Source organism: Lactuca virosa, chromosome 2 (genome assembly GCF_052849685.1).
Source record: "Lactuca virosa cultivar CGN04683 chromosome 2, Lactuca_virosa_CGN04683_v6, whole genome shotgun sequence".
Classification (NCBI taxonomy): Eukaryota; Viridiplantae; Streptophyta; class Magnoliopsida; order Asterales; family Asteraceae; genus Lactuca; species Lactuca virosa.
Window position 1 is genome coordinate 242,512,120 of NC_136427.1, and position 23,468 is coordinate 242,535,587.

Genomic DNA, 23,468 nt, shown 5'->3' on the forward strand with positions numbered 1-23,468 from the left:
AAGCCTAAACATCACATTTCTTGTTTTAGATTAAGGTCTAAGCATCACACTTGTTTGTTTTGAGAACATGATCATTTAATTATTTTACATTGACTATGAGGTGAGTCGATGAGGCTATTCAAGAGCAGTATTTACCCTTCTTGAGATGGAATGTATATTATTAAATAAAATATCAACACGAATCAAAAGACTATGGCTTAGCTGTATGAGGTATTGGTGAAAGATGTCCCCAGCAACAGGTTGTGGGTTAACATCTGGTTGTAGACAAAATGTATAATTTAGAAATAGAATAAATTTTGCATACGTTTGTCATTTTAAAAATAAAATAAAATAAAACAGCAGGATGCTAAATTAAATAGTAATATATAATTCTAGAGTAAAAATAATATTATTCCATAAAGTGATAAAGGTTTCAATCTTATGAGGGAGGGTCTTCCAAGGTTAGATTTAATTTTGGTTGGTCAAATTTAGGAACATTATAAAATTCACGTGATTCATATTAGAAACAAAATAAGATAAAACAAATATACATGAAAATTTCGGAAAACGTGGAATAAAACATGGAATATAGAGCTCGAGATAATGAATTGATTACATTTGATTTGACCGGTTGACATCTTTTATGGGTAGTTCGCAAGCTCAACTCCACACAGATTGAAGATTATATCCATTTTTTTATTTATATTTTTTTCTTCATATGAATCGGTCAATTCAGTCATCTGTTTTTATCAACAAAACATGATTTTCATAAAATTTACACTATATTTTGCAACATGTTATACCGACATTTTTTAAGTTTGTTTGAAAGTGATTATAAAAATACATCATATGTTAAGATAATGTGATGGATGATCCGATCACCATCACACATATTTGACTAGATTGTATATTTGTATTAAGGATCAATCCAAATATATTTTCAGTGCACGATTAAAGAAAAAAAAAACATCTCAAAGACATAAAAATAGCCAAATTCTTTACAAAATTCCATTAATTTAAATATAGTTTTAGGAACATTGTAATATATTATAAATATTTATGATAACATAAAGAACTAGTAAAAAAACACCTTAACGCAAAAAGTTGGAATTGTCTGGAGTTAATATGTAGTTTTGTTGTGTTTTATCCTTCAATTACCGCACTTTCAAAGATCAATTTAAAATGAATAAGAAAAAACCCAAATAAAATTATGGTATTCAGATACAAACGAGAAATAAATATCAAATTCATAAACTCAAATAAAAGTATTCACTGTTGGACGACTAAATAGAAATAAAAATAGAATTTTGAGAAATCACAGTTAAAAAGAAGTAAAAAGTAGCAAGTAGTAAAAACAATTTTCACACTAGTAGTAAAAAGTTGTATCCAAATACAAAAAAGTGAGTGATCAATCGTAAATTCATAATTAAGCGTGCTTCTTTCCTCCTTCAAGTTATAATCTTATACTTAATTTAACTATTTTTATCTTATTTTTCTTGAAAATATGATTATATCTTATATGACCCATAAAAATTTGGGCTCCTTAAAAAATGGATCGATGACCGTAGCCACCGGCTTGGCCGGTCATGTGTATTAATCGGGAGAGATATTAAAAGCTTCATTACTGTATATGGTATGTTGAAGAATAAACTTTTGAAAGCTCTTAAGATTTTATATAATTTACATATTTCAAAAGCTTTCCGTTAATTTTACTGAAATATTTATACATAAATAAATACTCCCGATTCTCATTTTCAACTTCCAAATAATTTTACCACTTAATATTATTCTTACCTTTAGGGTATTTTTCCAACAACTTCCGATGTCTTTACCGTCTAATTTTCGAGTTTTAGCAAAAAAAAGAAAATGCTTCTTAAATTGGAGGTTCGAGTTCTAATCCAGACGTTGACGATTTCGTGATATTAACTTCTAACCACTAACCCTGCCGTTAAAAAAACACAAGGAAAGAAAATAAGAGAAACGAAAATAAAATAAATTTATATTTTGTATTTCCGAATTAGAAAAAAAAATTAAACCTTTTATTTATTTCTCTCTAAAATCCTTTTAAATTAAAAACAAAGTTAGAAAGAAATTTGTTCCTTCCATTCTTTTACTCTCTTCTTAATTTCTATCTATTTTCCTTTTTGGCTCATGTTATATACAAATAAAAGGAAAATGACATTGAGAAGAGGTGTAAGACTTGGAAGCAGCCAAGGGACTTCGCCATGGCATTTTTCTGAATACCACCACCGGTTCTCCTTTTGGAGGCCTAGTCATTGCTTGATTCTCTATTCCTAAGCTCGCCGCACCCACTCATACGCATCTCATTAAGCCCTAACCTAAACCCTTCAAACCCTCTTCTCTATCTGTTTCTACTTGGTATGACATTCAATCTCATGATCTGTGATTCTTTCATTTCATTTAATTTCCTCGCTTTAATCTCATGTTAAAGATGCTGAAATTAGTTGAAATATAACATTTTGATGGAGCTCTGTTAAGAATGCCGATCTGAACGAACATCTCAATTCAATTAGAATTCTTATGCTACAGTAATCGTTAATCATTGCAGTATTTCATTCACGCGCTAGAATATACGGTGCATGCTTTACACGTGTTTCTATTATTCATCATTGTTCATATTGATAAACGATTTACGACTGGTTGTCCAATTTGGTAATTCAACACATATATCATGGTACTTGCAGGTTCTTCATAGACTTCTGTTAGAGTTTCATAAAAGAAGGCATCAGATCCTCAACGATTTCAGTTCTAGCAGGGAGAGCTAAGCCACCTAGTTAGCTCTCTCAGCTTATTACAACACCTCAGGGTTAATTAATTTAGTGGGTTTCTAGCAGCAAACAATCAATCTGTTTCAATGGCAGCAGCTACACACTTGTGTGGAATCAAGGCTCCTTATTGTTTTTCAAAGAAGGCTCTACATTCCCAATCTTTTTGCTCACAGAAGAGACTCAATTTTGATCTGCTCACTGAATCGTGTGGGACATTAAGAGTTTCATATCCAAGCAAGGGAAGAGGAGGACTAAGGGTTGTTTGTGATGCGAGAAAGAATGATGTTTTGGTACAAAGTGAACCCAAAAGTCAAGGTTTGGAAGAATCAATTAACCAGCTATCATGTGTGATGAAGTTTGGTGGATCTTCAGTAGCCTCAGCAGATAGGATGAAAGAGATAGCTGAACTCATCCTCAGTTTTCCAGAAGAGAATCCTGTGATTGTCCTCTCTGCTATGGGGAAGACTACCAACAAGCTTATAGTGGTTTGTGCAACAATTAATTTTTATAAGAATTGATATTTTAGCTGTTTCTTCAAGAAGGTTTAATGTTAAATCTGTGTTGTAATATATATAGGCTGGAGAAAAGGCTGCAAGCTGTATTTCTGATGTTTCTGAAATAGATGAGCTGACCTTTGTGAAAGAACTGCACTACAGGTGAGTATTACCATCATAAAAAGATTATAGACATTAGTTTCTGCTGATTGAGTGTTGATGTGTGTACTCAGGACAGTGGACGAGCTTGGATTAGACAAATCACTCATAACAGGTCTGCTTCTAATTATTGGAAGAATAAGACTGTTCTATATGCTGCTGAAAGATTTTTCAGATCTTGTTTTCTAATTTCATATATTTTTGCAGACCACCTAGAAAAATTAGAGAGACTTCTGAATGGGATTGCTGTACTTAAAGATATGACTCCACGTGCAAGAGACTACTTAGTGTCATTTGGGGAATGCATGTCCACAAGAATATTTGCAGCATACTTGAATAAAATCGGTGTCAAAGCTCGCCAAGTATGTGGTTTCTTAATTACTTGCATTGATATGAGTAAATTACTAGTCTACCAGTCGTGGTTTATACCTTCCAAACTCTCCTCCATATTGTATTTATATCTGAAAACCCATTTTTGCCCCCATTGCCTTCTTGTTGGAACAAGTACAAAGGTCTGTGTATATGCTTTGCCTTAAGTGTAGCCAAATTCCATTTTTGTTGTCTCTACCCTTTTAGGATCGGGTTTATGTCATCAGTTAGCAACCAACTATTTCTTATGTGCCATTTAGTCACTTTTCTTATTTATTGTCCAAAAGAGTAACCAACTCTAGTGTTTGTTTAGAATATACCATTATGACATGCTATAGCAGTTTCACAGGTATTAAACCAACTAGGAGCCCAATTGGCTTCAACATTAACATCATCATCTACATGGCATTATTTAATTTGATCATATGATTTATTTAACTTGTTCCTTTAAAGAATCAAAGTAAGTGATATGAACCGACTGACTTATAGGATAAAATCAAAAACAATAACAGATAAACAAAAGCTTTCCTATATTGATTGAAATCACTCAAAACATATACCAAAATGAACAAAAGTTTAAGATGGTTGCTAGAGCCTAGCCTCTCCCAAGGTATAACTACCACATTTCACAAGTAAAATACCTAAATTACCCCTCCACTAATAAGATGCTCGTAAGAGGGTTTGATTCTTAATATTTTGTTAGAAGAGGCTTTCAACCGAATGCAAAAACATATTTTATGACTTCTTTCCTGCATTATTCTCTTCTGACACTTGCCTTTTTGTTTTTGTTCCTTATTGCAGTATGATGCATTTGATATTGGGTTCATAACAACTGATGACTTTACTAATGCGGATATTCTAGAAGCAACCTATCCAGCTGTAGCAAATAAACTACACAGTGATTGGAATAATGATCCTGCAATCCCTATTGTTACTGGCTTCCTTGGAAAGGTCTTTTTTACTTTTTTACATAATCTCAAATTTCATGAACAACACCTACTATAAACATGATTCTACAAAATAACAAAATTTAATTGCAGGGTTGCAGAACTTGTGCAATCACTACATTAGGCAGAGGTGGTAGTGATTTGACTGCCACAACCATCGGTAAAGGATTAGGCTTGCGAGAAATTCAGGTCAGTAAAAAATTTGTTGTATTTTCCCATGGAAATTAATTAATTTTTTTAAAAAAAAAATTTATATGTTTGTTCCTAATCCTTATATATATAACTAGGTGTGGAAAGATGTAGATGGTGTTTTGACATGTGATCCCAACATATATCCAGGTGCAGAACCTGTGCCTTATTTAACTTTTGATGAGGCTGCTGAACTTGCATATTTTGGTGCTCAGGTAGCATAAAATTAATTATTAATTATTAATTTTTTACTCTATCCAATCTCCATGTGGATCTTACTTATTATTCTCTGTTTTGTTTTCATATATATAGGTTCTTCATCCACAGTCTATGAGGCCTGCAAGAGAAGGTGATATTCCAGTCAGGGTTAAAAATTCTTACAACCCTAATGCTCCAGGTACCCTCATCACTAAGTCAAGAGATATGTCAAAGGTCAGTAGCTAATTTATTACTACTGTAATTTTTTATTTTATTTTTTTAATTTCACAAATTGTAAAACATCTAACAACTTTCAATTTCAGGCGATACTGACTAGCATTGTTTTGAAACGTAATGTGACCATGTTGGATATTGTTAGCACTCGTATGCTTGGTCAATTTGGATTCCTGGCTAAGGTAAAAAAGAAAGAAAAAAAAAAGGGGAATATGATTTAATTTCTTTATTCTTTTAGCAGACTGTAACTTTTAAGTTATAATTGACACATGATTTAGGTATTTTCAACTTTTGAAGATTTGGGTATTTCGGTTGATGTTGTAGCCACTAGTGAAGTTAGTATTTCTTTAACATTGGATCCTTCAAAGCTTTGGAGCAGGGAGTTGATTCAGCAGGCAAGCATTTCATATCATTCTCCATTATTTGACAATGAAAAATCTTTTTGTAATAAGTGAATCAATCTTTGTACTTTTTTAATCAGGAACTTGATAATGTTGTTGAAGAACTTGAAAAAATTGCTAAAGTGAATCTCCTTCAACACCGATCAATTATTTCACTGATTGGGAATGTTCAGAGGTCATCACTTATATTGGAGAAGGTACTGACCTGTTTTCCTCTTCTATTTTGACTTTTTATAAATCTTGAGTTGAATCCCTATTCCACCTTTTTGGGTGGGACAAAAATTTACAAATTTGTCCTATGGACATTATTGGTCTTGGTCCTAGTCAAATGTATGCTAAACGCACTACAATCTGATCTGTTTTGTTATGTCTTGCTTCTATGGTGTAATTAGATTTTCTTTTGATGTGTAATTTTTATGTTGTATTTGTTTTTTATAATGTAGGTATTTCATGTTCTTCGTACAAATGGAGTGAATGTTCAAATGATATCTCAAGGAGCATCCAAGGTGAATATATCGTTGATAGTTAATGACAGTGAGTCGGAAAAATGTGTGAGGGCTCTCCATTCGGCTTTCTTTAAGACTGATCTTGCTGTTGCTGACCTAGTCAACCACAATGGAAATGGAAATGGAACCTAAACCCTAAACCATAAACACTAAAATGCACTAGTAACTAACTAATGTATCCTCGGCTTGATTTTAGGGATTCTATAATATAATAGAGGGCTATATATTCAGAATGGTCACAAACCATGACTCCATGGAGGGCTATGTATTTATTGTAAGCAAATCCCAAATAATGAATCCTTGCTTGATTTTAGGGCTTCTTTCTATGGACAATTTTTACTTTTTGTAATCTATGGATTTCTTCATTGCTCTTAAATGGCTTCTAGCTTTCTTACGAATAGGGTAAATTACGCCAAATAGTAACTTATATTTTATAATAAATTTAGACAAGGTGTGTCCTATAAATCTCATAATTTGTAGTAATCTAGGCTCTGTGTTTTAAAAAAGTTACAATAAATTTAAACTTAAAATACAACTTAATAAATTGAAACACGACTTGATACCTAGAAACATGATTCAATACATAAAAAAAACAACACATCATAACTAAAGCAATAGGTCTTCGTCTGAAAATTGGCATTCTAATTCATCTTCGGGTGGCATATTAAGATCAAGGTTGTCAAGCGTCTAAAGATGATCGGTTAAATGGTGGCGAATGTCGGAATGGATTACTACATTGTTTACTATACTTATTCTTTGTATCCATTATTGACCACCATATTCTAATGGTTGTGTATCGGGGATGACTTGATTCTCGTTGTAGGCAAATATCGTGTTTCCTTCATGTTCTTTTATCATATTATGTAATATGTACACGTATATATCACCTTTGTCATGGTTTTTACTTCACGAAATATTGATGCTTTTAGCAAGTATTTACCAATGCTTTTTAAGTGCTCCAAACGCTTGTTCGACATCTATCCTCAGTTTTTCTTGGACTCTATTAAATCTTGGTCTTTGAGGGTCATCCGGACACGACAAAGTTTTAACAAAAACCAAAAGGTTGGTATAGATCCCATTGACAAGATGGTACCTGAATTTGTACTCCGTTCCTTGGAGTACAAATGACTAATCTGGGGCGGTACTATTATATGTTTTGCTGAATATTTGTGAATTATTAAGAATATTAACGTCATTAATCGAATCAGGACTACTGAAGTAAGCATGCCAAAACCACAAATCTTGTAAGGCTACAACATCAAGTAAGACCGTCAGATCATGATAATTGCCCTTTGTGTATTGCTCATGATATGCATTTGGACACATATTTCATCTCCAATGCATACAATCTAAACTTCCTAACATCTCAGGAAAGTCATGCACATTCGCATGATGAGCATATAACTTTTGTATGACACTGGAAGTAGGATGATGCAAATAGCATGGACCATACAAAAACATGATTGGATCTGCAAAACTCGTAAGACGTTCTTGTGCGCAATGGAGTAGCCATATGGATGCAATGGCGGTGGGTCTTGGCAACCCCACACAAATTTGAGTTCTTATATATACAAATATATATTTTGTTAAATAAAAGAAGTAGGGCTTTATATGGTCCACGCTTAGCAAAACTTGAAATTGAATACACTTTACCAATAACAAAACTTGAAATTGAATACACTTTGCCAATTAAAGAATTATGATGCCGCGTTTTGAATAATTCCCCTTACTGTTTCTTATTTCATTTAATTTCCACTTTGAATTCATTATTCGAGGTTAGTATATTTTTTTCTAGAGTAAATTACACGAACAATCTCTATGGTTTGGGGTAAATTGCACGTTTGGTCCCTATCTTATTTTTTTAACTTGGAAGATCCCTACAGTTTGTTTTGTTTCGCGTTTGGTCCATGTCTTATCTAAAAAGACTATTTTGCCCTTGATTTTTTAATTTATTTAAATAAAGTGGGGTAGGTAAGGTAAGGTAAAGTGAGGTGGAAGTGAGGTTGGGTGTCTGTTTATTTAAATAAATTAAAAAATCAAGGGCAAAATAGTCTTTTTAGGTAAGACAGGGACCAAGCGCGCAACAAAAACAAACTGTAGAGATCTTTCGAGTTAAAAAAATAAGTTAGTGACCAAACGTGCAAATTACCCCAAACCATAGGGATCATTCGTGTAATTTACTCTTTTTTTCTATTATCTTAATTACTCAATTACTTGTTTTTATTTTCATCATAGACAATTTTTAGTTTGCTTACTTCTTACTGATTTAGGTTTTCATTGATTTTTTACTTTTATTATAGGTTTATAATAAATTAGGTTATTACTTGTTGCTATGAATTAATTATTTGTATTATTGTATTACATATAAGTTTGTCTTGTATAAGTATATAAGAGTATGTTTTTAATTGAAATTTTTTGTGATTAGTGAATTTTGTTGAGCAATAAGAGATAATGCTAAGCTTTTCGGTATAGACTCAATTTTAGATGATTTTAATATGTAAAAGAGCGTCATGTGCAACTTAAATAAACATTTTACTTTAGAATTTACTTTAGAATGCATACATTGTTATATTTTGTTATCATTTGAAATATTTTGCTACTCGTTCATATTTTGAAAATTATTTGGTCTACATTAAAATAAAATCATGGCTACGCCACTGCTTGTGCGGTACCTGCAAACATCTTAAAACTCTCGCTTATTGAGTCGGGGTGGGTGTCATATGCTAACATAAGAAATACAGTTGTATATTTTTGAATTTGATCAAAGTCTAATGTACCTCTTGTGTCTAGGTGTTGCCGGGTATAATCACGCACTCCCATCACGCCTTCGACAATACACAGAAACAAATCTTTATGCATTCGTAATCGTCGCAGGAAATAATATTCCTTGAAAGAGACCATGCTCATCAAAATAATCATACATGAGACGTTGGTAGGATGCTTCACGTTCTCTTTGGATATATCTTCTTGGTTTACGTTGCGCAATACTCGCTTCCTAGCCGGTAATTGTTTGTTCTAGCATATTAGGTACGCTGACAACTGCTTGTAATATGATCCCAAGAGCATCATCCGAGGAAGATGATGATGACATTTTTTTATAAAATGATACAGGTTTTGAGAGATGTATTGAGATTTATGTGTGTTGAAATGTGGAGGTTTATATGTTTATTTATAGTGATTGATAAGAAATAATAATCATTATTTTTTTAAAACGATTATATTTTTATAAAAACATGGACATTTTCTTTAAAAAAAAAAAATTAAGTATAACATTAAAGTGAGTCAAACCCAAACATTTATCCCATTTTCTCTCTCCACTTGTCAAAGGCTTGTTGACTTCTCTTTGGCCACCCCTCGGTGAGAACCAGAAACAGTGTAGCGCATGCTTAGTGAGCGTGGTGACTAGGCTTAGCACCTCCCGCTCCCAGTAGCCTTAATCAATGAAAAAATCATTTTTTTAATTATTAAACATCTTGTCTATGTCATATCTACTTATTATGACTCCTTAAGTCGACCTACCTATAAATCATAATTATTTCTATAAAGTTATTCAGTTAAATACAAAAATATATTTTGAGCTTAATGGTGAATTTTGTTATTTTATCAACACTATAACTTTAGCATTTTTTTTATTGTTTAAACTTTAAAAGATAATAGAAATATAGAAAAATGTACTGTCTATTTTAAATTTTAAGTTATAACCTTCTTTCCTAGGTAGGGGTGTAAACGAGTCGAGCCGAGCCCGAGCTTAACCAAGCTCGAGCTCGGCTCGTTTAATTTTGAGCTCGAGCTCGATTCGAGCCTTAAAATGAAGCTCGAGCTCGGCTCGTGAACAATTTAGTGAGCCCGCGAGCCTAAACGAGCATATATATATATATATATATATATATATATATATATATATATATATATATATATATATATATAGGCTCATTTAGGCTCGCGAGCCCATTAACTGAAGCTCGGCTCGAGCTCGTTTAATAAACGAGCTTCATATTTAGGCTTGAGCTCGGCTCGGGATCGTTTAACTCAAGTCGAGCTTTTAACGAGTCGATCCCGAATAGGTCGGCTCACTTACATCCCTAGGGCCATTTTTGTCGCCACGGTGGACTGGTGGAAGATGCATGCGTATAAAAACCCTCCATTCTTTCTCTTAGATTTTTAGGGTTTTACAAAGGGGCGTCAATAGGCATACCTAATCTTCTTTTTTCCCATCAAATATCAATGGCGTGCACCATTGATTTCAGATGCCTGGATGAAGGGTTCGGCGGCAAAACCTACAAGAGGAAGAGATCTGAACAGCAGCAGGAGAAGGATGCCTCTATGGACATCGACGCCGCCGAAGAAATCCAAACTTCAAAGCGACAAGCCGTTTCTTCTTCGGAAAACCCTAACAAGCCGATCTTCGGGAAGCCGACATACGACGGGGTGATAGCGGGTAAAGTATCCGGAAGGAAGTGGAAGCAACCGAAAACACAGAGATCATCGGCGGTTAGGGTGAGCCTAAAGAAATCGACGTTCGAGGATAGGGCGCAGCAGAAGGAAATTAAGAAGGCTTATAAGGAGAGAATAACAGAGTTGAAGGAGGAGATAAGGAAGAACAAGGTGGAGAAGAGGGAGAAGAAGAAGGAGAGGGAAAAGAGGAAGGAAGAAAACATACTAAAATCTGGTACGAAGCTTCAGAAGATCACCAATCCGAAGACGCTAAAGAAGCTTGCCAAGTCTAAGAAGAGGAAGCTACTCAAAGTTGTTCCTGACACTGCTCCTAAGAAATGATAGGATTTTGTTTGTTGGCTTTCAATTCAAAGACATGGTTTGCTTGTTGTGCTTTCATGTCCTGTGTAAGATCTCTCTTTCTGATGTTTTTTTGGGTTCAGTTTTGTTACGATGATAAGTTATTGAGTAGAAGATTAAAGGATGATTTGAGTTTCAGTTGACTAATTTTCCAGAATTCAGATTACAAATCTTTGATTCATTTGAGCGCCATCTTATAATTCTTTTGGAGACAGGTTAGATTTGTTTGCATTCGCTGTTCATTGCATAGATATGTAGAGAGTATATTTTTGTAAGAGAAGATGTTAATAGACATATTTTCTCAAACGCACCAGGTAAAATGTTTAATTAGGGAGTCATAGATTCTGGTTGCATTTTTTGCTTTTGCAATACTTGCATATCCTTTCGCCCTTATTATTGGGTCAAGCATGAGTTTAACAATGGAAATGATGGTTTATGTGGTTGTTTGTTTAATATCTACAAAAAAAAACCCTGTTGTCCTCGATTCTTGTATTAGGCTGATCTTTTAGTGTATTTACCTTTGACAACTCTTTGACTTGAATATCATCAATGGGTTTTTTCCAGACCCATGAAGGAGATAAATCTTTGGACTTGATGGTCTTAATACGTTAGTTATACGTATGGCAACCAGAAGTGTTTGTGTATGTCAATATCCTGCATTGGATTACAAAGACAGTGACATCATCATTGATGAGCACCATAAAGATAACTAAAAGTGGTTGATTACCTTCTCAACTTTATGATTTCCAGCTGTCACAGAACTTGTCTTAGCTTGTTCCTGCACATACAAAGAAGAAACTCATAAGATAAAATTTTGCTTTGTTTAATGTTCCTCAAGGTAAGATGAGAAAGATACCTTCTTATTTATACACTTGGGAATAGTCAAACAAGGGTCGATGGCCATGACCGAAAGAACATAAAATACAACATGATGAAGGTATAAGTATTCCTAATCATTTGAAAGTGATACAGTAGCATAATTTAAACAATGTTAGTTACATTTGTGTTGAATTTCAATGTAAAAACAAGGCAAGAAGACTGATGCGTATTTGCCCCTTAAAAGTCAAGTTGACCGTTTTGCCCCTTTTAATCGGTTCGGTACTCGGGATCGACTTTCCACCAAATTCGGTGTTGGGGAATCTCGGGTTCCATCCCTAATGAGATAGTTGAATTGAAACTAAAGCCATTATGAGATGATGGACATTGTCAAAGTATAATGCCTTAATGAGAAATACATAGAAAACATCTATGATCATCATGTGTACTAAGAAATTTGATGGGATCTATTTTGTAATGTAAATACTAAATAGTAACTCTCCTTATTGTAGTTTACTCACGCCATGTAATTAACAATAATATATCTTTTGTGCACTTGGAAAACAAATGAAGTATTTCCAGGCACATTTTTGTATAAATTTTGGATTATTACACTTACAATACCAAAGCAAACAAAGAAAGTGGATCTTCAAATTTCATGAAACAAAACTGAACCACATTGCTCGATCATGTGTACATAATAAAACGTCCACATAAATATCTAACAACCCAAACCAAACTATGTGAAAACATGGATGAACAGAATTTGGTATAAAACAACATATTACACTTCCCAATTTATCTTTGTTTATATCTAGACATTGTGCCTGAAAATGACGACCACACATTCAGCCCTCCACGTCAGCATTACCAAAATCCTTGTTGATTATCTGAGATATTACTCTATTCCCTTTGGACCTTGCAATGCACACAAGTGGTATAACACAAACCAATACAAATTAAAAAATTACAACACAAACAAAGTTTTCCTTCACCTAAGATTCAGATTCTAAAGGATGCCTCACACAAACTAAATCATCCAATTTGTTACCATCCATCTTATACAATGAAACCCCTTCCATCTGCATGTAATGTTCCTGTGCTTCTCGTCTCAAACTCTTAAAAGGCATCACCTCCCATTTACTATAATTCGAATTCCTCCTTTTGCTGCTCATATCTCTAGACCCTGATACGGGCCCACTCCCATATGCACCCGCATTCCCCCACACTTTACAGTTCCCAAACTGCCCCTCTTCACCAAACTCACTCTCTTCACTCCTCTTTAACCGCGTGGCAGCTGCATGAGCTCTCCCTATCTTCTCGCGACTTGGCACATCCGACCAGTCTTGTTCCCTTTTTGCCCTCATAGGAGAATGTATCCTAATCACCTAAGATATGAAACATACAAGGGTAGTTTGGTCATGCGAGTTTGAAACTTATCAAAACAAGAAAATCTTTAATCGCTTACACCAAGACATTCAAGGAGTTGGTAATACGCCCTTCCTTGTAATGGATTGTGACCTTTTCTTGGCTCAGAGAAGTATCTGGTCCTATTAAAGAATCAGAAGTGAGAACAAGATATAATCTCAAGTGGGGTGGGGGTAAAATAGGTATTTGACACTGACCATTCTGTATAGCCAGGATCGACAGTGAAACCATATATGTCAACAATATCACACATAGAAAGTGCCAGCTCAACTGATTTCATCCCAGTTCCTTTCGCACCTCTTCGTAAAACAATACCTTGAAACAGATAAACCGGATTTGGAATCATCTGAAAAAAGATGAAGGAAAGAATGTGTTAGGAATTAGGATTATAAATATATTAAAAAAAACAAGTTTGTATTGGATACTACTTACATCAATCATTTTGTTGAAGTCTCTGTGAGTTACACTTTTGATGACAAGCACCTCATCATCTGCAGGAAAAAAAAAAAGATAGAAAAAATTTGAGTGGTATGTAAATAGATTTTAAGATGTTAAAATCTTGAAAATAATATGTATTGACCTGATCCATTGAGGATGGAGACCATATTACGTGCAGTACCCCTAACTCCTAGTCGAAAATCCCTCTTTAGACCAACATGTTTTGCATATTTCTGCTTAAAAAAGAAGGTTAAAAAGAGGAATAACTTACATCAACTAAATATGGCTAGAATTTGAGGTGACTGATTTACCTCATTCACAGGTGCCTCATTGTCTCTTATAACTGCATCATGACTATCGATTTCTTCACCAAATTCAGTCTTCAAAAGATCACCTGAGTTTCCAACAACAGCACATTTCTCAAACTGTCTAGGGTGAAATGGTGGTTTGGCTGGCAACATTGGATTAAGAAGTTCCTCACAAAGCGTGCGATTGCTGCAATCTTTTGCACCTCTAATAAACAATTGGAGAAAATAAAGAATCACTAAACAAAGTGTAAATAACCATTCAAGAATGACAGTATTGTGTAATAACACAAAAGAAAAAAGATCTTTTAAGTCTTGGTTTATCAATATTAAGAGAGAAAAACATACAACTGTGCTATTCTTTTGGCTGCATAGTCCATCCATCCATCTGGCCTTGCATCTAAATATTCTCTTGTCAAAACTGTGGTCATGTTACGATACTGCAATTCAGAAAAAAGAAAAAGGATTACTACATATGCATTGGAAAGAAAGACACAGAAGGAATAAGGATAATCACCAACCTGTTCCCACAGGAGAATTGCCTCACAAACATCATATTTGTACTCTAATGGCTCATATGTCTTAAACTGTGGGTTCAACTGCAATTCAATACCAGATTGGTGAGAGAGCTTGATTGATTGATAATTACATAAGATAGAAAGATAGATAACAGAGGGAGAGAGAGACATACCCAGGTACTATTAGTCCCTTCAGGAAACTTAAGAACCAATTTGCAGTGGTCAATGATTTGTGCAGTAAGTCCAAATCCTCTGTTTGCCTACATGTGATTCAAACTGGTAAGAGATGGCACTACGAATTAGCATAATATAACTCAACAAATAAACAATGGTAAATCCATGACACTGTATATGGATGAGCAACCATTTAGATTCAGAAAATTTGTTCAAGGATTAACAAGACTAAAACCTCAAATGCTTGGGAACAAGCATGTGATCAGCCAAAAGTTGCTTTTTTTTTTTGGTTGAAATTGACTGCGAGATGAACTGAATGATGAATTTAACGAATAGCTTGCAGTGATATCCGTCATTGCAGATGACAATACCACCTCTTCTAAACTAGCAAACATGGAATCAAACTTTGAAAGACACAAAACAAGTAGAGCAACATAACTAATTAACTACCAACTGTGCCAATTAATATGGTTTCGTGTGAGAGATGAAAGGGAGAACGAAGCTAACCACACATTGCTGAACGTCGGCCTGAAAACCAGATAAGATCTGGACGTCTTCTGCGTTCAGAGTTTTGGTTCGGGTACCTGCCAGAAGGAGGGTAAAATTAATCAAAATTGCTAGTCGGTTGGATTAGGGTCCTAGAAAACTTATAGCGAAGGAAAGTAAGTCACCAGTGAAGAAAAAGGATTGAATGGCGAAAACAATGAGAGAGAAAACGATTGCAGCGCAGATGAGATGAACGAATGCAGGTCTTCTTGATGAGGGTTTCAGTGGCCTCGTCATGGTGGTGCTTCCTTAGCTCCGTCGATCTGGGTCACTCTGTCGGTGATGGAGATCGGGGGTTTTGGTTGTGATGGAATGTAGTAATACAAACAGAGAGATCAATGAAGTTGCATCAGATTTGTGATTCGCTCGCACTTCTTTGCTCTACTATCTCCAAGTTCGCACTTTTTTACTATCTCCAAGTGCAGAAATTGTAAAATGCGATCAGTTCATCTTCTTCTCTAGATTAACACCAAAATAGAATCCACTAATTTTTCTGGAGCAAAAATTCCCAAACCCTTGACACCGTAAGAAATATAAAAGACTAATTAAATTTTCTTTTACAGCATATTCATTAAAAAATTCGGTTCGATATTAATTTTCTAATTACTTTTAAACAATCATATTTCTAGAAATATATTGGATTTTTTTAGAGGGTGTTTGAGATTTTATTTCAAAGTTAAAAATAAGTTTTATTCAAAAAGAATTATTGACTTATCAACATGGGAAAATGTTTTTAAAAAATATTTGGATTAACTTTTATAGTTGTAAAAGTCAATAAGTCAATTAGTTAAAAAAATGTTTGGTTTAATTTTCTTTTATCTATTTTGTAAACCTAATAAGTCATACATTGTTTTAGGAAGTTAGAAATCCTAACTTTATAAAATATTTTTTTCAAAGCGTAGTTTAAAAGTAAATTAGATTTGTTGTTTAAAAAAAATTAACTATAATGTTGATTTTATATGGTCGTAATCATGTTTAAATAATTTATAATTCTACCTATTAAAACACAATAAACATAAACAAGAAATAGTATTATATATTTAAACTAAAATTATATAACATTTTAAATTATATGATAATATAAAATCAGTTAAAACTAAAAAAAATTAACAACCTCTAACGGAGGTTTACCCGTATGGATGACTAGAATTATGTATTTTTTTATAAGTGATTCTTTTTAATATTCACATTTAAATTGTACTATTAGTTAAAGAACACGTTGAACTTTTTACCCATAAATAAATATATATGATGAATAAAGTCACTGACATTAAAATTTTAAAACCTTTAAATATACAACTGACCAGTAGTTGATGGTATCGATTTCAAAATAATGTATGTTATATAAGACTGGACATCGAGCTTTATACATCGAACGACGAAACTTAATTTGAAAATTATCCTGCATCGAGTAGTTTACATGAAACAAATTGGTAACTTTTTTTCTTATTTAAGTTTTAAAAACAAAATGATAGTATATTATAAATTTTAAAAAGGGAAAAAACTATCATACACTTCAATTTTATCAAACAACATCAGCTGTTATTTAAAATGTTAAAAGTCATTATTTTTATAACTTAAAAGATTAATTTTTAAAATATTTCATTCTCAACAACATGTACATATATCCATTTTAATATTCATATAAGATGATACATTTTCATATTAAGAAAAATGACATCAATGTCATATTATATAAACAATAGTTATAATGAATCTAAACAAGTAGCATATGTGCGTGAGACTACAAAATCCACCGACACGTACAAAAAATCTTCTAAAAGCGACGTATGTTTTCTATTAGCAAATACATCTCTTTTGTTTAGCATGTGTAGCTAAAATAAAATAAAAAATTTGCAAGGTGGTGGTCCATTTCTATTTTTCTATCCAAAGTTTTTTTACACGTCGTTAATTATATGTGGAAGTTTCTTAGGTAAAAAGAAAAAAAAGACATGGTCATTCTAAATGCTTATGAAGACACTGTTAAGAAACTTAAAAAACATTGTTGACAAAATATCAATCATATATTTTTATCCTACGCAACACACGGATATCCGACTAGTTTATTCCATAAAATCAAATCTTTATCCATGATATGGACCGCACCATTATACCAATAATGTACTAGACACATGTTAAATCAATGTTAAATCATCGTGTCTAGACTTTAAAGTAGTTGATTTTATTTGGTGTTTGACTACTAACTTCCAATCGAAACTCTGGTTTTCTATTTCTGTTGATAGTTTATTTACTTTGGGACCATTTTTGTCCATTAAATCTCATCATCCCTATCGATTCAAATGATTATTTAGTTTTGTATCTTGTAAGAAACTACATTTATTCTTCTTAAAGACTACATTAAGTAATAACCGAATGGCAGTAGAAAACCTGTGAAGAGATAAAAGGCCGTTTAGTTTCTGACCTGTTAGTTTGACACCGTCTGCCTTATTTCTTTCTTTCCTCCTCCCCTTTGGAATCAAACTGTAAGCACGCTTTGTTTCCTTCATCCTCAATTTCTGATCTCACAAACGGAGCTTCATGATCGAGGAACAATAAGAACTTGATATTCTATTTTGTTTTTCAACCGACCTAGGTCTATCTTTGCAGAAAACGGAAATGGGTAGCGCTAGTAACAGTAAGAAGGAAGTGATTCGATTGGAGCGTGAAGCGGTTATCCCAATTTTGAAGCCCAGACTCATCATGACTTTGGCTAATCTTATTGGTAAGTGGTAACAACACCATTTCTCTGCAGTCTGTTCTTGTAATAATTGTTGGTGGTTATGCTACGATGTTCTACAACTCAATTTTCTTTTCAAATCCGTATTTTAGTTTCTAGGGTGTTCAATTTTGGCTGGATACCGGAGCATTAGTTCTAAACATATATAGGTCCGGTGTTCTTGTAGTGGCTAGCCTAGGAGATCCTTTCGGGAGACCACCGGTGTATTAGGGCTCACTTGACTTTTTAATCTGCTTCCATAAACTTTTATAATGTTACTTTTCAAGCTTCAAACAAACTTCAGTATTGCAGAGCACAGTTCTGATCGGGCAGAGTTTTTGAAGCTCTGCAAGAGAGTTGAGTACACCATTCGAGCATGGTATCTTCTTCAGTTTGAAGATCTCATGGTACTATTATCTACTTTTATCGATTTTTGCTATAATACCTTTCCCAATTTTCAAAATTTTAGATTTTTATAAAAGCGTCACTTTTTGTTTCCATGGTTGACATACTTGCAGCAATTATATTCCCTCTTTGATCCTGTCCAAGGGGCAAGAAAGTTGGAGCAGCAGAACCTATCATCACAAGAAATTGATGTTCTTGAACAGAATTTTCTGTCATATATGTTTAAGGTGATGGAGAAGAGTAATTTTAAGATCTGCACTAATGAGGAGATTGATGTTGCACAATCTGGGCAGTATCTTTTAAACCTTCCTATCACAGTGGATGAATCAAAGGTTTGATGCAGTCATACATCATACTCATACATGATACATACCCCCCTTAAGTGCCATTATCATTGTCTCCATGTCTGATAACATATCTTCTCCTTTTCCTGTTTTACCCTTCTAAATGTAGATTGATAAAGATCTTTTGAAGCGGTACTTTGCAGAACATCACCATGATCACCTTCCCGACTTTGCTGATAAGGTTCAGGGATACATTAGTCTTTTTGATGCTTCATGCTATGCACATCATTATGAATACAAAAACTATGTTTGATCTTATTGTTTATACAAATATTTTTCTGTAGTATGTGATATTCCGGAGAGGCATTGGACTTGATAAGACTACTGACTACTTCATCATGGAGAAAGTGGACATGATTATCTCCCGTTTATGGGGATGGATTATGAGAATAACAAGGTAAGTTTGCTTACAAATTTTACTTATTTATATGGAGAGTTTGTTGATGTCCAATTCCTGATTATGGTTTGCAGGATAGAAAAGCTTTTTTCTAAAAAACCCAGTGCACGAGTTATGAATGATCAAAAGAAAGATGATGAAATTACAAATGACCAATATCCAGATGATATGTATGTTGAAAGGGTGCGGATTGAGAACTTAAGTATCAGTTTACGGAGTTTGATGAGTAAGATCACAATACAAGAACCTACATTTGATAGAATAATTGTCGTTTACAGGTATTTTGCTTCTTTTTAATTAATATTATTTTTAAATCCTTTTTTTTTCTTTGTGTTTGTACATGTATGATGTATAAATATAATGTTAAAACCACAAGAATGTAATGATCGATATGCAGACGAGCAAGCACCAAGGGACAAAAGGAAAGGGGAATCCATGTGAAGCATTTCAAAAACATCCCAATGGCAGATATGGAATTAGTCCTAGTGGGTTTCTTTTATTTTTCTTTTTATTGTAATTTTATTATATGAATTGAATATTTTTTTTATTATTTATTTATTTATTGTCAGCCGGAAAAGAAGAATCCTAGTTTGACCCCTATGGACTGGGTGAAATTCCTCATATCTGCTGTTGTTGGGCTGGTTAGTTTTTATAATAAATATTTTTTATTTATTTCTATTTAAAACACAGCAACCAAAATATATGTATATTTTTTTTCTTCAGGTAGCTGTTGTAGGTTCAATTGAGACTCCTCAAGCTGACTTTTGGGTCATGTTTGCCATTCTCTCTGCAGTTGTTGGTTACTGTGCTAAAATATACTTCACGTGAGTTCTATTTTTCTTCTTATGTTTATTCTCATTAGCAGCCTAAAATTACAAATTTTTATATATATAGATATAGTGATGAATGAGGCTTTAGTAATGATGTTGATATGGATATGATGGTGTGTAGGTTTCAAGCAAACATGGTTGCATATCAGAGCCTAATTACACAATCCATGTATGACAAACAACTGGATAGTGGAAAAGGCACTCTTCTTCATTTGTGTGATGATGTGATTCAACAAGAAGTAAGTGCTAACTTTCTTTATCAAGTCGAAAAAGAAAATACAGCTTAATTCCATGATGATGATGATGATTTGCAGGTAAAGGAGGTGATAATTTCTTTCTTTATATTGATGGAACAAGGAAAAGCAACTTTAGAGGTATTATATAGTGATTATAAACTTTTTCAAAGATATGGAGTTGTGAGTTTGTGATGATATTTATTAATTATATTATTGTAGGATCTTGATTTACAATGTGAGGAACTAATTAAAGAGGAGTTTGGTGCAACCTGCAACTTTGATGTGGATGATGCAGTACACAAGTTGGAAAGAATGGGCATTGTTGCTAGGGTAAAAACACATATTATCAGTAATAACTTTATAACTATGTTACTATTTTTATCTTGGGTAAATTAATGTATAACTGTCTTCGGGTAAAAACATGCAGGATTCAATTGGAAGGTATTACTGTGTTGGGTTAAAACGTGCAAATGAGATCATTGGCACAACCACAGAAGAGCTTGTACTCAAGGCCAGACAGGAGAATGGTGCTTCATGATGTTTCAGGGCTAAAAAAGTAAATTCTGCTAGTGTGTGTGTGTGTGTGGTGTGCAATTCGTTTTTGTTAAAAGTCTTTTGGTTTTTACCGATTGCATGTAAAATTTGTTGCATTGCTTAGACTGTTGGATTACATGATTAATTTTCAGGTTGTGATGATTTTTGTGTTTTAAACGTATTTGATGTACAACATGGATTCATATGTACATTACACAATGAAATAAGGCCTCCTAATGATTTGAATACATATAATTTGTTCCAGATACTTGGTAGAAAATTGCAATGTATGGAGTTGCATATGTGTACTTGTTTAGTTTCCTTGGTTCAATCTTTGATGTGATTAAGGCTATGTTTTACATACCAGCTGAAAAGCTAGCTGTTTGCTTATAAGTTAGTTAGATAAAGAATGATGTTTGGTAAAAACTAGTTGAGGGATAGAAAATGACATAAAAGAACATTTAGAATAATATATTAGTATTTTATAATTAACTAAGGGTATATATGGAACTTTTAGAAAATATCATAAGACTGATAAGCCTCCAAGTAGATTTCCTAGTTCTCCCCTCACTTAGGTTCGAACTACCATCGGCTGACGCTGCAAACAATAAAGCCTCAGACCAGCTCAACCAGATATATACCAACCTCGACTCTCGGCATGCATAACATGGAATACGATAAACTGTAACATTCATGAAATTCTTGAAAATTTTAAACTTTTTAAAATACCCAACAGCCAACATTGTTTACAAATTGTTTTCAAAATAAGTTTCACATCAGAGAAATCCAAAAATCATAAAAACCAAAACATGAGGAGGTGTACGATCACGCCTAGGGATGAAAGTGGGTCTAAACCCGGACCGGATGGACCCGGACCCGGAAAACCCGGAACCGATTAACGAGATTTTGTAGAACCAGAAACCGGACCGGTATATAGGAGCCGGTTCCGGTTCGGTACCGGGTAAAGTGAGTCTAGAACCGGAAAACCCGGAAACATCAAAGTGGGTAGGTTGGAATCGGATAAAGTGAGTTTAGAACCGGAAAAACCGGAATTTTTTGGTAATTACTTACTACTTAGTGGGTTGAACTTTGAAAATTTTCATATTGATATCCTGACTTTGGGGACTATAACTCATTGAATATGAAACCAAAATTGACAAAATTATAGTCTAAAATCATGTACAAACTCTAAACTACACTCTGGAAAAAATCGCATGTCAATCCGACTTTAAACGAATGTGATATGCATGTGTTAACATTTTCACAAAATACAAAGTACAAAAACAAATAGTTGAAAAGTTGAAAATTTTTAGTTTTGATATCTCGACTTCGGGGGACTATAAATCATTAAATATTAAACCAAAAATGACAAAATTATAATCTAAACTCATGTACAAACTCTAAACTACAAGTTGGAAAAAACCACATGTCAATCCGACTTCAAACGAATTAGATATGCATGTTTTAAAACTTTCACAAAATACAAAAAAATTGAAAAACTAAAAACTTTCAGCTTTGATATCTCGACTTTAGGGGACTGTAAGTCAAAGAATATAAAACCAAAAATGGAAAATTTATAGTCTAAAATCATGTACAAACTCTAAACTACACGTTGGAAAAAAACCGCATGTCAATCGGAGTTAAAACGAATGAGATATGTATCTTTTAAACGTTTCACAAAAACCGGTTCCGGCCCTAAAAGTGGTTCCGGTTCCTAACACCGGTTCCGGTTTTTAGACCCGGTTTAACCGGACCCGATGGACTCAAACCCGGGTTACCCGGAACCCGGATAAAGCCAATTTTTAAACCCGGAACCGAAACCAGTTCTAACGGTTTCGGTTCCGGTTCGATTCCGGTTCCGGTTCCGGTTTTCCGGTTCTAAATCTCATCCCTAATCACGCCTTCGTCTTGCCGCGATCCTCTGAGATACTGTAACGCCCCGTTTATTTACATAAATTAATAAATGTAAGTCCCGGACTAAATTGTGAAGAATTTTAGAAGTTGGGGGTTAAAAGTGTAAGTTTCAGATTAGTTTTGTAAGTATTTAAGAAGGCAGGGACTAAATGGTAATTTATGGGACTTCTTTTGAAAAGATTTTAGAGGTTAAGGGGCTAATTGGTAAATTTTGGAGTTTATTTGTAAAGAATTTCAGAAGATGGGGTTAAAAAGGTAAAATAGAGACTTAGATTGAAAGGAATAATAGAAGGAGGGGCTGGAATTGTAATTATGGGAAAGTTTCTATTTGGTCGGGGTATATAACTCGTGAAACCCTAACCCTAGGGCATGTGTTGCAGCCGCCAACCCCCCCTAAGCAACGGTCGCCATTTCCCCACCCTCCTCCTTCACCTCCGATAGCCTCCATCACCGGAGGACGTCCAACCGCCACCATCTCCACTGTAGCCAGAAGTCGGGTTGCCGAGAAGAGCCGCTTAGACCGACAATGCTTTCGGGAAGGACCGGTCGAGAGACTGTTGTCGGGCCTCGGAGTTGTAACCTCCACCATTCGACTGTTTTATCAAGTGCGCTGCCGCCATCCCGCTTTTTCGATCTCCGGTCGCTGTTCCGTCCCACAGCAGATAGCCGCCACACCACCTTCCTTTATCAGTGCTCCGGTCGACGTTCTCCACCCCAAGGCGGATCAGTTGCGTTTGCGTCGTGTGTCAATAGGCCGAGACTCAAGGAAACTCGCCACCACCGTGAGGTTGTGGCTGTTGATGTAAAC

The 23,468-nt window shown here is 34.2% G+C and overlaps 4 protein-coding genes across 7 annotated transcripts; 3 read left to right on the plus strand and 1 right to left on the minus strand.

The window, feature by feature from the left end:
- The first annotated feature begins 2,147 nt into the window (after positions 1–2,147).
- On the plus strand, positions 2,148–6,641 carry LOC145160649 (aspartokinase 2, chloroplastic-like). Of its 2 annotated transcripts, none has more exons than XM_079079929.1 (13): positions 2,148–2,358; positions 2,685–3,253; positions 3,345–3,424; positions 3,496–3,536; positions 3,629–3,783; positions 4,592–4,741; positions 4,831–4,926; positions 5,025–5,141; positions 5,239–5,358; positions 5,448–5,540; positions 5,637–5,753; positions 5,840–5,956; positions 6,203–6,641. In XM_079079929.1, the coding sequence occupies exons 2-13, from the start codon at positions 2,855–2,857 to the stop codon at positions 6,395–6,397; spliced, it is 1,680 nt and encodes a 559-aa protein (XP_078936055.1). In that variant the 5' UTR covers positions 2,148–2,358; positions 2,685–2,854; the 3' UTR covers positions 6,398–6,641. The 2 variants fall into 2 exon arrangements, with proteins under 2 accessions (XP_078936055.1, XP_078936056.1); XM_079079930.1 differs by lacking the exon at positions 2,148–2,358 and adding an exon at positions 2,387–2,575.
- Positions 6,642–10,410: 3,769 nt separating this feature from the next.
- LOC145160651 (coiled-coil protein) lies at positions 10,411–11,202 on the plus strand. Its single transcript, XM_079079933.1, has one exon. The coding sequence runs from the start codon at positions 10,490–10,492 to the stop codon at positions 11,039–11,041; it is 552 nt and encodes a 183-aa protein (XP_078936059.1). The 5' UTR covers positions 10,411–10,489; the 3' UTR covers positions 11,042–11,202.
- A 1,415-nt stretch (positions 11,203–12,617) lies between these two features.
- Positions 12,618–15,796, minus strand: MGP2 (MALE GAMETOPHYTE DEFECTIVE 2). The gene is made up of 11 exons (XM_079079932.1): positions 15,410–15,796; positions 15,246–15,322; positions 14,738–14,824; positions 14,568–14,645; positions 14,395–14,486; positions 14,053–14,254; positions 13,884–13,974; positions 13,736–13,794; positions 13,501–13,649; positions 13,344–13,425; positions 12,618–13,263 (listed from the first exon to the last, which is right to left on the minus strand). The coding sequence occupies exons 1-11, from the start codon at positions 15,519–15,521 to the stop codon at positions 12,871–12,873; spliced, it is 1,422 nt and encodes a 473-aa protein (XP_078936058.1). The 5' UTR covers positions 15,522–15,796; the 3' UTR covers positions 12,618–12,870.
- A 1,835-nt stretch (positions 15,797–17,631) lies between these two features.
- Positions 17,632–21,010, plus strand: LOC145160652 (uncharacterized). Of its 3 annotated transcripts, none has more exons than XM_079079935.1 (14): positions 17,632–17,767; positions 17,892–18,006; positions 18,313–18,407; positions 18,519–18,737; positions 18,859–18,930; positions 19,034–19,146; positions 19,221–19,424; positions 19,544–19,631; positions 19,716–19,787; positions 19,870–19,970; positions 20,098–20,215; positions 20,291–20,350; positions 20,432–20,542; positions 20,640–21,010. In XM_079079935.1, exons 2-14 carry the CDS (start codon positions 17,901–17,903, stop codon positions 20,748–20,750), a joined length of 1,470 nt encoding a protein of 489 aa, XP_078936061.1. In that variant the 5' UTR covers positions 17,632–17,767; positions 17,892–17,900; the 3' UTR covers positions 20,751–21,010. The 3 variants fall into 3 exon arrangements, with proteins under 3 accessions (XP_078936061.1, XP_078936060.1, XP_078936062.1); XM_079079934.1 differs by having other exon boundaries at positions 17,633–17,767; positions 17,878–18,006; XM_079079936.1 differs by lacking the exon at positions 17,632–17,767 and having other exon boundaries at positions 18,305–18,407.
- Positions 21,011–23,468: the final 2,458 nt, after the last annotated feature.

Coding starts and splice junctions, on each gene's coding strand:
- MGP2 (XM_079079932.1), bottom strand. CDS start 15,521: ATGACGAGGCCACTGAAACCCTCATCAAGAAGACCTGCATTCGTTCAT. Junction 15,323..15,409: donor TCAATCCTTTTTCTTCACTG/GTGACTTACTTT, acceptor TCCTTCTGGCAG/GTACCCGAACCAAAACTCTG. Junction 13,264..13,343: donor AACTCCTTGAATGTCTTGGT/GTAAGCGATTAA, acceptor TTCATATCTTAG/GTGATTAGGATACATTCTCC.
- LOC145160651 (XM_079079933.1), top strand. CDS start 10,490: ATGGCGTGCACCATTGATTTCAGATGCCTGGATGAAGGGTTCGGCGGC.
- LOC145160652 (XM_079079935.1), top strand. CDS start 17,901: ATGGGTAGCGCTAGTAACAGTAAGAAGGAAGTGATTCGATTGGAGCGT. Junction 18,738..18,858: donor TCACAGTGGATGAATCAAAG/GTTTGATGCAGT, acceptor TTCTAAATGTAG/ATTGATAAAGATCTTTTGAA. Junction 19,632..19,715: donor CAGATATGGAATTAGTCCTA/GTGGGTTTCTTT, acceptor ATTTATTGTCAG/CCGGAAAAGAAGAATCCTAG.
- LOC145160649 (XM_079079929.1), top strand. CDS start 2,855: ATGGCAGCAGCTACACACTTGTGTGGAATCAAGGCTCCTTATTGTTTT. Junction 3,537..3,628: donor AGACAAATCACTCATAACAG/GTCTGCTTCTAA, acceptor ATATTTTTGCAG/ACCACCTAGAAAAATTAGAG. Junction 5,754..5,839: donor GCAGGGAGTTGATTCAGCAG/GCAAGCATTTCA, acceptor TTTTTTAATCAG/GAACTTGATAATGTTGTTGA.